The sequence below is a fragment of the Alosa pseudoharengus genome, unplaced genomic scaffold (assembly GCF_046254945.1).
Source record: "Alosa pseudoharengus isolate Yale_2024_CS ecotype anadromous, Long Island Sound unplaced genomic scaffold, YU_APseudo_1.1 YU_APseudo_1.1_scf_13, whole genome shotgun sequence".
Classification (NCBI taxonomy): domain Eukaryota; kingdom Metazoa; phylum Chordata; class Actinopteri; order Clupeiformes; family Clupeidae; genus Alosa; species Alosa pseudoharengus.
Window position 1 is genome coordinate 28,024,556 of NW_027468598.1, and position 15,000 is coordinate 28,039,555.

General features: G+C 43.7%; 1 protein-coding gene across 3 annotated transcripts in view; it reads right to left on the minus strand.

Moving 5' to 3' along the window:
- Positions 1-15,000, minus strand: part of dock10 (dedicator of cytokinesis 10) — a 136,089-nt gene that overhangs the window by 31,567 nt on the left and 89,522 nt on the right. For all 3 annotated transcript variants that reach the window (XM_076282758.1, XM_076282756.1, XM_076282757.1), the window contains exons 14-25: positions 14,756-14,838; positions 14,120-14,242; positions 13,592-13,671; positions 12,445-12,632; positions 12,001-12,066; positions 11,793-11,885; positions 11,217-11,340; positions 10,659-10,780; positions 10,004-10,087; positions 9,811-9,903; positions 9,028-9,146; positions 3,442-3,511 (exon numbers count right to left, since the gene is read on the minus strand). In XM_076282758.1, the coding sequence (XP_076138873.1) occupies positions 3,442-3,511; positions 9,028-9,146; positions 9,811-9,903; positions 10,004-10,087; positions 10,659-10,780; positions 11,217-11,340; positions 11,793-11,885; positions 12,001-12,066; positions 12,445-12,632; positions 13,592-13,671; positions 14,120-14,242; positions 14,756-14,838 (1,245 nt within the window). The remainder of the gene's footprint in view (positions 1-3,441; positions 3,512-9,027; positions 9,147-9,810; positions 9,904-10,003; positions 10,088-10,658; positions 10,781-11,216; positions 11,341-11,792; positions 11,886-12,000; positions 12,067-12,444; positions 12,633-13,591; positions 13,672-14,119; positions 14,243-14,755; positions 14,839-15,000) is intronic.

The window sequence follows — 15,000 nt, forward strand, 5'->3', positions numbered from 1 at the left end:
GCAAGCGGCAGGTTTCCTATTGTTCTCTATGGTTCGGCAGCGGAACGTTGGCAATGCTGGCGTAACGCTAGCGTTGAGCAAGCTGAGCGTTGAACTTGGTTCAACTTTCAAAGCGCAAAGCGAGCGTATTCAATTGACAAACCGTTTGTGTTGCTTAGGAACGAGACAAAACTTATTATGGTCTGAGCCTTGCGTTATGTCTGCTGCTGCCCCTTGCCGCTGGCTAATGTGATCCTCGCCATAATGAAATCTCGAATTTAGAAAGTCTGGATTGATAATTAGTCTCTGTCACTGTGTTAAATGGTGACAAAATAACTATTATATACTGATCTAGTAATATAGAGGCAATTCTCAGCTTTATCTTAATCTTTATGTGCAAAAAGTATAGAACTAAAAAAGTTGTATAACTGCCCTGCAGACTCAGTTACCTACAGGGATATATATTCTATAAGTAAACAATGCAAATATATGCTATGCTGAACATTCCACTAACACTCTGTTAAAGGAGACCAGATACAGGGTGTTACCATGAAGAGATTATTGGCCATGTCAGTGTGCTTTAAAACTGTCAGTGGGAGTCCAATCAAGTTATCTGACACACACACACACACACACACACACAGTATGCATATTAAATGCATTGACTATGCAAGTAATGGTGAACATCCAAAAAATCAATGCTGAAAATGTATATGGTAATTTAGTATAATTTGTGCAGATAGCAGTAGGTGTATGTGTGTATTCATGTGTGTGTGTGTGTGTGTGTGTGTGTGTGTGTGTGTGTGTGGGCATGAATATGTATGTGAGTGCATATGTATGGTATATCTAACTAGGGTTATCCTTAAAAAGACACGAGCGCAAACACACACACACACACACACACACACACACACACACACATACATACACACACACACACACAGATACACACACACACACACACACACACACACACACACAAACACAGCGCTTGATTAATGCAGGATGTGGCTAGTCTTGACTGCTGTTATTGTTTTCATGCTGTGCTCCAAGCCTCTTTCTCCTTCTCTAAACCTTCAAACCTCCCTATCTCTCTCTCCCTCCCTATCTCTCTCTCTCTCTCTCTCTCTCTTTTTCTCTCTCTCTCCACTCTCACTCCCTTTCTCTCTCTCTCTTGCTCTCTCACTCTCTTTTGCGGTCTTTTCTTTTCCTCTCTCTCCCTCTCAACCCCCACCCTCTCTCTTTCGTCTGTGCATGAGTGTGCACATTAATGATAGTCAAAGTTACACTGACCCACAAACCTTTCTAAACACACACACACACACACACACACACACACACACACACAAGCACACACACACACACACACACACACACACACAAGCACACACACACACACACACACACACACACAGACACACAAGCACACACACACACACACACACACACACACACACACACACACACACACACACACACACACACACACACACACACACACACACACATTCACAGTCTCTGCTTCTTCATGAGGACCCAGCATGGCTGATTGGTTACCATGACAACCGCCAGTTCAATGAATGCGGCCTTCCCCATCCCTCACAATCTCTCCTGCTACCTCTTTCTCTCTTTCTATCTCTCTTCTATTATTTCACTCAGTCCCTATATCTCTTGCTCCCTTTCTTTCTCTCACCTTTCCTTTCTCTTGCTTCCCTTATTTCTCTCCTCCCATCTCTTTGCTCCTTTGCTTTCTCTCTCTCTCTATCTCTCTCCCTTCTGCTCCGTCTCTCTTTCATGTCCTTTCTGATCCACACCCTCTCTTAGTGAACTGCCGTCTGTCTGTCTGCCTGTCTGTCTGTCTGTCTGTCTGTCTGTCTGCCTGTCTGTCTGTCTGTCTGTCTGTCTGTCTGTCTGTCTGCCTGGCCGCCTGTGTCTCTGTCTGTCTGTCTGTCTGTCTGTCTGTCTGTCTGCCTGTCTGTCTGTCTGTCTGCCTGTCTGTCTGTCTGTCTGTCTGCCTGCCTGTGTCTCTGTCTCACTCTGCTCTAGTCCTGCTCTCTGCATGTCTTCCTCTCAGAGAATTCTGTGTGTGTGTGTGTGTGTGTCAGTGTGCATGTATCAGGCCCCTACTCTTGTTGAGGGGCTCCTCACATCACCTCCCCTCCATCCACTCCAAACACACAGTCAGCAGTGTGTGTGTGTGTGTGTGTGTGTGTGTGTGTGTGTGTGTGTGCGTCTTGTGTACATGTGCACATTTGTGTGAGTACTCAGCCCAATCATGCCTGTGTTCTGGGCACAAGGCCCATACCCTGACAAACATGCATGCACACATGCTCTCACTCTTGAAGCACACACACACACACTGCTGACTGTGTGTTTGGAGTGGATGGAGGAGAGGTGGTGTGAGGAGCCCCTGAACAAGAGTAGGGGCCTGATACATGCACACTGACACACACACACACACCCATACTTTCAGAACACCACAAACCCACCTAACCCACCCACCCATACACACACGCACACACACACACGCGCACACACACACACACACACACACACACACACACACACACACACACACACACACTCACACACACACACACAGACACACACACACACACACACACAAAAGTCTACAACAATTCAACCACCTGAGATCAATCATCCAATCAGTAAACTCCAAACAATGACCCTGTACCAATCTCTGGCCAGCAGTGAAAGCCCTCGACACAGAATGACTTTGGGGAGGCGTGGTTGCCCTCGGCGCTCAAGGTTCCATCTGATGATGTCATAATGAACTCACACTGCGGGTTCACATGGCAGCCAATGTACAATAAATTCTAGATCTGTGTACAATCATTTTAGAATGATTTGCCATAACAACACCTCACTAACAAATACAGCTAAAGGCCGACTGTGGAACGGATCAGGGCCTGTAGCGGGCCAGATCAGAGCCGGCCGAGATCCATGCCAGGGTGTGCTGCTCTCTCCCTCTGGGTTGAGCTTCTTAACTGCCCAACGGTGAGACAATGGGCTCTTTGTGCTGCTGAGCGCACAGGGTTTCTGCGCTGCGCTATGCTCTATGCTACGCTAGGCTACACAGCACCACCCATTGGGCTGGTTAAATCACACTTTACAAGGACCTGCAACAGGACATGCAGCAAAGCCAACTGGAACCATATGTATGTCAGGGGGAGTGTGAGAGAGAGAGAAAGAGAGAGAGAAAGAGAGAGAGAGAGAGGAGGAAAGAGAAATGCGAGACAATGAGAGAGAGTGGAAAGAAAGAAGAGATTGCAAAGACAGATCCAGATAAAATGAACGACAAAAAGAAAGAACAGAATAAACAGTGGAAAAACTAGAGCAGAGGGACTCAGTGTGTATGTGTATGTGTATTTGTGCACATGTATGTGTGTGTGTGTGTGTCTGCATGCATGTGTGTGTGTGTGTGTGTGTGTGGCTGCTGACCTTTATGTAAGAGTGCAGGTAGTGCTCCACGTTGTCTTCATGGCACTTTGACAGAATATGGACCAGAACCCTGAGAGAGGAATAAACCATCAGCACACCGTTAGACACAGCAGCCCAACAGCAGAGCACAGAAACTAGACGAATAACTACACTACAACTACTATACTACTTATACTATTATACTACTATTCTACACCTGCTATACTACTTACACTATTATATTACTATACTACAACTACTATACTACTATTATACTACTATACTACAACTACTACTTACACAATTATACTACTATACTACAACTACTATACTACTTACCAGAGGTGGAAAGTAACAAAATACATTTACTCACGTTACTGTATTGAGTAGTTTTTCTGTGTATTTTGTATTTTTTAAGTAGTTTATAAAATCTGTATTTTACTTGATTACTTTTTGAGTGAAGTATTGTATTTCGCTACATCAAAAATCCCATCCGTTACTTGAGTAAAAAAAAAAGTTAAGACTAACGAAATCAGAAAGGGAGAGAAAAAAAATCGTGCCCTAAACCACTAGCCTAGTGATAATGATCAGCATGTAGCCTACAACAGGACATGAATCAAGCTGACGCCATGCAGTCTTTCTGAAAGTGATGGAGATGGAGCTGGATCACGAGATGCATCAGATTAGCCTAACCTATGAAAGTGTATTTTCCGCTATTCCAATGGGTTGTCTCAGTTCTTTTTAGCACCAATGATTGCGGAGATATTCAAGCAAACACCATGGGATTTCGTGTTTTGACGTTTGTGCTCTAACCTGACCCTAGCCAGATGAATTTTGTTCCGCTTAGCTCCGCCTAGCTTCACTCACATCCATCTGGGACCTCTTCCATTGAGAGTGATTTCTGCAACCGACTTTATGGTTCAGCCAATCAGGACGCAGGGCGGGAGTTTCATAGATGTGACATAGCGTAGAAGCGACTGTGACCTAGTGTTCATGAGCTTCGGAAAAACCTTTCTCCGAGTGAAAACATCATCATTCCGCGTCATTCACGTCACTTAATGTGTGAGTCAGAGGTCGGAAACTGGGGCTAGATTTTGCTAACAGAGTTGCCCAGTTAGGGGCTCGTCATCACTTTTGTCGTCACGTTGTAGTTTGTTTGTAGTCCATGTGGCCTTGCATGTCCAACACTTTTAATGTGAACTTGGGAATTTGCCGTTTTTGTCACTTGAAAGCTGCATATCTTTCTTTCACGAGCGTCTTACACTATATTTTAAGCAAATACAGTTGTTTGTTTAGGATTAGTGAGTGTATGTTTTAACCTTTGTTGTGCCATCCGTGTTTGTCACACATTCGATGGCAAAGCACTTGAACACTTGCTGTCGGAAAAACAAAGTAGCCATGGGGGCGGTCCTTGTCATTCCGAGGTGCTCTGAATGCGCCCTGAGACTGTTATTAGCGTCACGGGTTGGCTTCGATGCGAGTGGTTGAAGTAGCACGTCAATAGATGATGGACAAGTGGCTTATTCAATCATATGCAAGCATTTTTTGATTAGGCCCAGCCTTCTGAAGCAACACTTCAATTGACCTCTCCAGAATAAGTCCCGCCTCCGTAACTTCCGTATCCATCCAACTTCCGGGCGTGGATTGTCTATGAGAAATAACATGGCGTTTTGAAATATCTTACCGGTAAAACATCTGTAGGTAGCGAAGTTGAAAAAGCTGGTGGGCAGATTGGCCTACACACTTCTGCCATATACAGTAGTTTCCACTGGATTTTTTGATTGTCGGTGCCGTTTAAGTAGTATACTATAGACTATACTACTTAAACGGCACCGAAAATCAAAAAATCCAGTGGAAACTAAATGGCAGAAGTCTGTAGGCCAATCTGCCCAGCTGCTTTTTCTACTTTGTCACCTACAGAGTTTGACAGGTACGATCTTTCAAAACGCCATGTTATTTCCCATAGACAATCCACGCCCGGAAGTTGGATGGATACGGAAGTTAGGAGGCGGGATATATTCTGGAGAAGTCTATGGATCGGTTCCAGATGGATGAGTGGAGCTAGGCGGAGCGAAATTCATCTGGCTAGGGTCAGGTTATTTGTGCTCACCTTTCTTTGGAAAGAAGTTTATTAGCAGTTGTTTCCCCTCATTTTGATGTCTCTCTTTTTCCTGTTTTGGCCTTTGTTTTTAGTAACCTGACTTGGCTTTCTTGGAGAAAGACATTGCACCAGCAGCACAACAATTAGCGGTCCACTACTAGCGATGCTCAACTAAATAAACAAAAGATAGACTACCTTATAAATCGTGCAGGCGGACTAAACCATTTAGCTCTTTAGCAAGGGAGAGTGAGAGTGACCTTAGACAGTTTTCACTATGTTTTGTATACACAATCCAGTCAGTCAAACTTTACATTTCGTCTGACATTAATTTTTACATTTAATTTGGAAGTTAAAGGGACACCAGGCAATGTTTTTGTGTTAATTACTCATCTTCGTAAGTCGGTATATGGTTAAATGACTCATTACAGGGCGAATGAAGACTCTCTCGCCCGCCCCTACTGCCTGTAGAAAGAATATCCCGCTTGCAAGTTCAGTGTATCGTACCCGGCGACCGAAGCAGTTTCAGTTTCCATCCTGCATCCACAGCACAGAGGGAGGCTAACGAAACACTAGCGATTGTTGCAAACGTGTGTATAATGGCAGAGCCGGCAAAGAAGCAGCGAAAACCCTTGACGGAAGATGCAAAGAAAAGGAAAAGAGCTTCAGACCGAGCGAGGGGGAGTTTCGTAGAGAAAAAGCATCAGGCTTGCCTGGTGTCCCTTTAAAATATTCAGGTAAAATAAATATATGGTGGAAATAAGTATTGAACGCTTAATTTTTTTTTCAGTAATTAGCCTAAACTTCCAGTGAGTCTATTCGAAATGTTCACCACACATTATATTAACACACATATAAAAAATCCAAACATAAGAGTTTTGTGTATTAAAGTGGAATGACACAGGAAAAAAGTATTGAACGTGCCTACTGAAATTTCTTCAAAACTTTGTGGAAAAGCCTTTGTTTGTAAAGACAGCTTCAAGACATTTCCTGTATGACAAAACTTATTAGTCGCAGTATCAGGTGTGATTTTGGTCCATTGTTCTAAACAGATTCCAGGGGTCCCTCTTGTGAATCCTGATCTTTAGTTCCAGATTACTTCCAGAACTGTTTAATTGAATTTAATTGAATTGGCTGCCTTCAAGTCTTTCTGGAGCTTTCTCCGAGTGGTCCTTGGCTCTTGGAATTGACTATCCTTCTGACTCCCTGGTCAGAATATTGCGAGGATATCCTGTGCCCTGTGCCGGTTGATGATGCAGTGATGTTTCTTCCACTTGGAGATAATGGCTCCCATGCTGCTTACTGGAAGATTCTGAAGTTTTGAAATGCATCTGTAACCAGTTTCATTTATATGTTTTGCAACAATAAGGTTGCAAAGGTCTTGGGAGAGCTTTTTGCTTTTATCCATCATGAAATGTTTCTTGTGTGACACCTTGGTAATGAAAAACCTTTTTATAGCCCATCAATATGTAAGCTACTAACCAAGCTTATATTAATTTGCGCAGATAGAAAGGATAACTACTCTACTTACAGATTCCAGCTCATTCCTTCCCTTTCCTTGCCTTAGTGCTTTTTCTAAGCGTGTTCAATACTTTTTCCCTGTGTTATTCCACTTCATTACACATGACTCTACTTATGGAGTTGTTTGGATTTTTTATGTGTGGATTACCTGAGTTATTACTAATGCCTGATGAAAATGTTGTGCCCCCTGTATTCCACTTTTCAAGGGCCCTCTCCTCCATTGCCCTATACTTCCCACTTTCGCCCCCAGTTCGACGCCCTTTAATCTGCTGAACCTTCTGCTCGTTTCCAAATATAAAAAAAACTCTCTGCAACTCAACATTGGCCTGCCTGCCTCAGCTGCCTGTGAGGGGCTTTTCAGTTGTGCTGCAAAGCGACCCAAGGATGAGTGCAACTAACTTTGAAAATCAACTACTGCTCAAACTTAAAAGAGAACTCCGGTGATTTTTCACATAGATCTCCATTTCTCAACATCCTTATCAGGCAAGTACCTCCACTCGGCGGCCATATTGCAACACTTTTTGGGCACTTATCGTGCATCTATTTTGGCAGAAATGCGTGTGCGTAAGGCTTCACGACACCAATCTTGCTCCAGCAGCGAGATCACAACAGATGATTGGCACGATGTCTTCACAGCACACCACATGATTGGCTCAATGTATTTTACAACACACCACATGATTGGCTCAATGTATTCACATGTCAACGTTTTGCCGCGGAAGGGTTGTGATATGTGTAGACAACTGCCATATTGGCGTTACAAACTAACCCCATGCATTACTATGGAGGATTTTTTGAGTGCTGTATCTCCTCATTAGAAAGTCTCTGGTAAAACTGGTTGTTCTGGTACCCCCCCCCCCCCCCCCAAAAAAAATAAATAAATAACTAAGTAACTTTTACTTAAAGTACATTTTAAATGAACTACTTTTTACTTTTACTTGAGTACATTTTCAGATCGGTATTTTAACCTGTACTTGAGTAATATTTCATGAAGGTATTGGTACTTTTACTTGAGTACAATATTTTCATACTTTTTCCACCTCTGCTACTTACACTATTATACTACTATACTACAACTACTATACTACTTACACTATTATACTACTATACTACAGACTGAGGAAGTCATTTGTCCCCAGGGCCATTGAACTGTTCAATGCTTCACTTAAGGGAAGAGGAGAGATAGACTTCTCTGCATAGTCTGTCTGCCTCTTCACCCCCTCCACGTTTGGATACTGTCTGTCCACTAGCCACTTTTTACCACTGTCTTTCTGCCTCACTGTTTGCGTGCTATATTAGCACATTAGCACATATGCATAACCCCTCCCTCCATGCCACAGCCGAACTGTGGCCACACTTATACCTTTTCTTAAAATAGTTATATATAGATATATAGACTTTATTCTTGCACTGTTGCACTGTTGGACTTACTCATTTGCACTATCACCATTGCACTCACCCACATCACCGTGACACTCACTTACACAAAGCACCTTACCTCACCTTACTATGCGCAGAGAATCACAGGCTCAGTCCCTGCCTCAGTCATTGCAAGCACCTCTTGATTGATTAATCACCACTATGTGGATACTGTTTTTAGAATTGATTTGGATTAAGTGTTAGTTAGTATAATTTGTATTTTAGTATATTTAGTATATTCTTTATCTACTGTCCTTATTGCTTAGTTGTGTTTTTATATTATATACTTTTAATTACTTTTTCTGCTGTTAGTGAATGTGTGTGTGTTGTCTGTATGCTATTGAGACCTTGAATTTCCCCTGGGGATCAATAAAGTATCTATCTATCTATCCATCTATCTAACTACTATACTACTTACACTATTATACTACTATACTACAACTACTATACTATTTACACTATGGTACTACAATATGCTAACATGTCATATGTTAATAGTAACATGCTGCACACTGCTAATAATACTAACAAAATACTAATACTATGGTTGTGGGTTTGCGCTGGCACACCTGGTGGTGGTGGTGGTGACCTCGTCGTTGTCGTTCTCGGTGAGGACCTTGAAGAGCTGGTTGAAGAGGATGGGCAGGAAGCGGATGATGACGTGGATCCGCTCCATGCTGAGGAGACCCTGCACAGAGAGCAAACCAAAATCAACATCACTGATATCATCGACAATGGCTGATCGCTCTAACACACTTCATTCACAGGCAGCGACTAAATGCACTGAAAAAAGTATTTTTATTGCCTTATATTCCATACAAACTCATGAGCTAACCATGTAATAGTACACAGTTCCTCTACAAAGTAATGCTGTGTATCTTAACTGAGTCTTAATCCTGGCTATGGTTATTTTAGATTTTGTTTAGATTTTGATTTAGATTTTGTATGTTTACAAAAACACTCAGGCAGTCCTCACCTTTAAGCAATTAAGGAATACCTGCATCTAATATTCAACATTCAGGCCAGTTAAATCTCTCAGTCTGAGTGGAAACGTAACACCTGTATCCAGTTGCCACGAGAACATAAACACTGTAATCTGTGGTCTGTATTAGTCTGCCATGTTTAGAGAAACATTCAGGCAGAGAGGGTGTTCACCTTTAAGTAGTTGAGTAATGCCTTCATCAACAGTTTGGCTAGTCTGTGCTACTTGGACATAGTGACTGAAAGCTGCAGGCTTTGTAGATTATTCATGTTCAAGCAGTTGCTGTTTCTAATAGTTTATGCTAGGCTAATGTAAGGCAGCATTAGGCTGGTATCTGCTATTTGGGCAGGCTTAGCGGGCTGGTGCTCACCTTCAAGCAGTTGAGGAAGTTTGAGGTAGGTGGCTGAGAGAGCTCTGTCTCTCGTTTGTGGCACTGCTGGAAGAAGCGGTTCAAGTGGGGGTCCTGTCAAGGAGGAAGAAAACCAAAACACACAGCTCAGTTCCTGCCTAGGCCAACTACAGGAAGTCAAATAACGTGAGAAGTCGTCCATGGCTTACAGTACCTGAGTGTAGACTGTGGACAGCACTTGGGTGGACAGCTTGAAGATGGCCTTCCCACCATCGACCCACTTCAGGTCAGAGCCATTCTGTAAAGATGCCAAAGGCCAAAGGTCATTAGTCTCGGTACGACATCACAGATTGCTTTCACATGCACACCAGTATCCAGGTTATGAGGCTTATCCCATTATGAGGACACACACACACAGACACACACACACAGACACACACACACACACACACACACACACACACACTCATATTATCCAGGCTACTTCATGGGCAGTGGGAATGCATACACACTCACATACAAACATGTGTGCAGAAAAAACACACAGCAACATTGGAGAAGCCTGCTCGATATCCAGAGACACACACACACACACACACACACACACACACACACACCTTGGCTACTAAATCCAGACACTCCAGACACACACACTGAGACACACACCCTCTCTCTCTCTCTCTCTCTCTCCCTCTCTCTCTCTCACACACACACACAAACACACAGACACAGACACACACAGACACACATACACACACACACCTTGGCTACTAAATCCAGACACTCCAGACACATACACTGAGACACACACCCTCTCTCTCTCTCTCTCCCTTTTTCTCTCTCACACACACACACACACACACACCAACCTTGGAGGAGCCAGGCTCCTTAATAGCCAGGTAGCCCGTAGGGAGAGTGCAGGAGACGGACACGCTGAACTCCTGGGAGGAGAGACGCCCGTCCTTCAGCAGAGGCAGCCAGGCATAGCCAACTGCAGAACACACACACACACACACACACACACATGCAGTGTTAGAGCAAGGTGCAGCCTACTGACAGACAAACACTTGTCACAATAGACACCCACACAGAGGAAATAATGAACACAGAACAGACCCAGAAATACCATCAAAGCCAGACAAGAGATTTCATATTATGGCACAAAAGAGATATGCACACGCGTATATGCACACGCCCCATATAGGGTTGCAAAACCAACAATAAAACAGTCATTCATGTCACTTCAAACAGTCATGTACTCCTATGGTACACATTACGGTGCGCTACACTACGCTACGCTATGGTTTTACAACAGAGTAAAACTTCAACTCCTAAGGTCTTGGATGCGTGTTCCAAATGTAAGAGCGTAAACATTATCTGGAGGCTGGGTCCTTTCCCTGTAAGAGCACATGTGCTGGGCCCTGTACCTGGGGTTTCCAAAGCCTCCTTCTTCTTGGAGCTGGTCTTGGCGTTGATGTCGCAGGTGACGTGGTGGAAGGAGAAGAGGAGGTGGTGCTTCTCATGGAGGTCAGTAGGCAGCTCGATCTTCACCTGGACCAGAGACGGGCAGAGAGAGGGACACAGAATCACACATCACGCGTGATCCATATACTATACAATCTATAGAAGTAACACCCTATACTATACAATTTTCACCTGGACCAGACTGAGGCAGAGGGACACATCTCCAGAGACTACACAGTCATATTATGCTTACATACTGTACAATATTCACCTGATCAGACTAGGAAGTGTTGCAAATTACAGTACACACATAAACTCAAAACATACGTAATTCATATGTTAGTCTGTTTATTCCCCATAGAGTATCCAATCCTCTGTATTAGACCAAAAGCTTAACATGTATCTCTATAAATACAAAGGCTCTGTCACTTTAGCCAAATGACACACAGGCTAGTCTCTGTGTCTCTAGAACCTCCATAGCTATTCAAGTCAATGTGCACCCTGGCCCTTGGTTCCATGGTTCTGAAGCAAACACACACCTCATCATAGAAATCTGGGTTCTGTGAGTGGTGAAGAACCGTGGACAATGCAGCTGTGGTGAAAACTGGGCCTCCTGGCTTTCCGTAGATACACTGAGGAAGCAAAATTGGGAAATTTGTATTTATAATAAAAAAAGAGCCGACCACCCAAACAACCACTCTGTGCGGTAACAGTGAACGGAACAGTGGCCGATAACAGAACTCTTACCTGAAGAGCTTTTGCGTGTTCTTCATCTGAGTTCCGGAACTCCACACAAACAGCAATGTTCCTCGCCTGTAAAACAGGAAGACAGTCATCTTTTCTGTTGAAATATAAGCACTTCTGTCACGGACCATGTTTATCTCCACGAATGCTATTACATGCTTATAAATGCTATTACATCTTCTTAACCCATTAGTCATATTCCTGCTCATATTACACATATGAAGGGTCATATCATCTGAGCAGGTGATCCCTTAGGCTGTGACCCCCCCCCCCCCCCAAATCCCCCCGCCCCCCCCCGCCCCCCCCCCTTCAGTAATGTTCAAATCAGACGGCATGGTTAAAATAGTTTCTCCACATCTGAGTAAATCTTATCATCTCATGTTAACTCCACATACACACATCCTGAGATGGGATTCTTAAGAGTGGGGCTGCTGCAGTGCTGCCTACCTTGGCGAAGCTCTTCTGGCTGTCGTACTTGAGGTGCCGGGGGTAGACGTAGATGTGGTTGCGGTAGACGCGGTACGGCTGGGCGAACTTGGCCGACTCCTGCAGGAACTCGTCCACCTCCACAGAGGCTGTGTGCGCGCTGCAGTCCTCAAACGGCTTTATGGGGACGTACGAGGACGTCACACAGTCTGAGACACACACACGCACATACACACATGCGCACACACACGTGCACACACACACACGCACACACACACAGACACACACACACACACACACAGACACACACACACACACACACGTGCAAACACACACACGCACACACACACAGACACACACACACGTGCGCACACACACACACACACACACACACACACACACACACACACACACACACACACTATTAAGTATATCAAAGAACATTGCAGAACCCTTATTTAAGTACATATAAATATATACACTTTACATATCAGATTTAGAATGCTGAAGTAAAAGTACAGTGCTTGCAATAATAATATATAATTTCAATCACACCTCAATCATACAATATTTGTAAGCAATACTTAAACAACAGGCTTAGATAAACAGATCAGATCAACAGGCTAAACAGGTAGCAGCAATACTTAAACAACAGGCTTAGATAAACAGATCAGATCAACAGGCTAAACAGGTAGCAGCAATACTTAAACAACAGGCTTAGATAAACAGATCAGATCAACAGGCTAAACAGGTAGCAGCAATACTTAAACAACAGGCTTAGATAAACAGATAAACAGATAAACAGATCAGATCAACAGGCTAAACAGGTAGCAGCAATACTTAAACAACAGGCTTAGATAAACAGATAAACAGATAAACAGATCAGATCAACAGGATAAACAGGTAGCAGCAATACTTAAACAACAGGCTTAGATAAACAGATAAACAGATAAACAGATAAACAGATCAGATCAACAGGATAAACAGGTAGCAGCAATACTTAAACAACAGGCTTAGATAAACAGATAAACAGATAAACAGATAAACAGATCAGATCAACAGGATAAACAGGTAGCAGCAATACTTAAACAACAGGCTTAGATAAACAGATAAACAGATAAACAGATAAACAGATCAGATCAACAGGATAAACAGGTAGCAGACTCACTGGGATGCTCCAGGGGCACACAGTCCACGGAGACCTCCAGATTACCTGGGATGGTCTGGAGCTTACTGGTCTTCTCCGCCCTACACACACACACACACACACACACACACACACACACACACACACACACACACACACACACACACACACACACACACACACACACACACTCACACACACACACACACACAAGCACACATATTAAATCCATTTTCACATTCAGTTTGGTCTTTTGCTGACAGCTTCAGAGCTCCTATATAACAAGTACCAATATGTTATTCTGTCTCATAGGGACTGATATTGGCTGATGCACTAATATACTTCCTGTATTTAGAGATCATCTTCATCAGGTAATCCCTAATCCCTGTGTTTCCATTCCAATAGACAACAGCTATACACTCTCTGTAACAAGTAGCTACATGGTATTACTCTGACTGCCACTGCTTACAAACCCTTTATAACAGCTACCAACACGTGGCTCCATGCTATGGGGACCGGACTGAGTAACTGGCTGCTGTGTTTGCATACCTCCTGAATTCAGAGATCAGCTTGATCAGGTCATCAGTGGAGATCTTGTTGCTCTCCTGTTTGAAGAGCGGTGAGAAGCGAGACTCCCTGTCCACCATGCCCTGGTTATCCTTAAACACAGATCTGATGCAGGGGAGAGAGAGAGAGAGATAGAGAGAGAGAGAGATAAAGAGAGAGAAAGAGAGAGAGAAATGGAGGGGTGGAGAGACAAGTTTAAATACTGTATCCTTTAAAACATGGTGTATGACAACATTCATTATGGACATCCTGTAAGGGTGCAGGAGCCACATGTATTACATCCGGTGACTGAATGGGGGAGTAAGAGAGACAGAGGGAGTGGAAACGGAGAGAAAGAAAGAGAGGAAGAGAGATAGAAGGCAAGAGATGGAAAGGAGGATAGGAGAGGCAGGAGAGGGGGAAGAGACTGTTTATGTGAAATACTTTCATGAAAAGGGATCTGGTGTTTTGTGAGGATCCAGCTAGTTGGCAACAAGAATTTTTCCCAGAGGTAGTGCTTTGGGACTCACACACACACACACACACACACACTTTGACACACAGACACACACGCACACACACACACACGCGCGCGCACACAGACACACACACACACACACACTTTGACCCAGTACTCACCGGACAGACCAGGCGAATGGCATGCGATACTTCCCCAACTTGCTACAAAAATGCTTATTGGCCTTCAGCATCTTCTGGGCCGTCTGTTAGTATGCATGAGAAAGAGAAGAGAGAGAGAGAGAGAGAGAGAGAGAGACAGAGAGACAGAGAGACAGAGAGACAGAGAGAGAGAGACAGATAGGATGCAGGAAACAGTAGTTTATTTGGACTTCAATCCCCATGAAAAATGAACAGAAATCTACCTT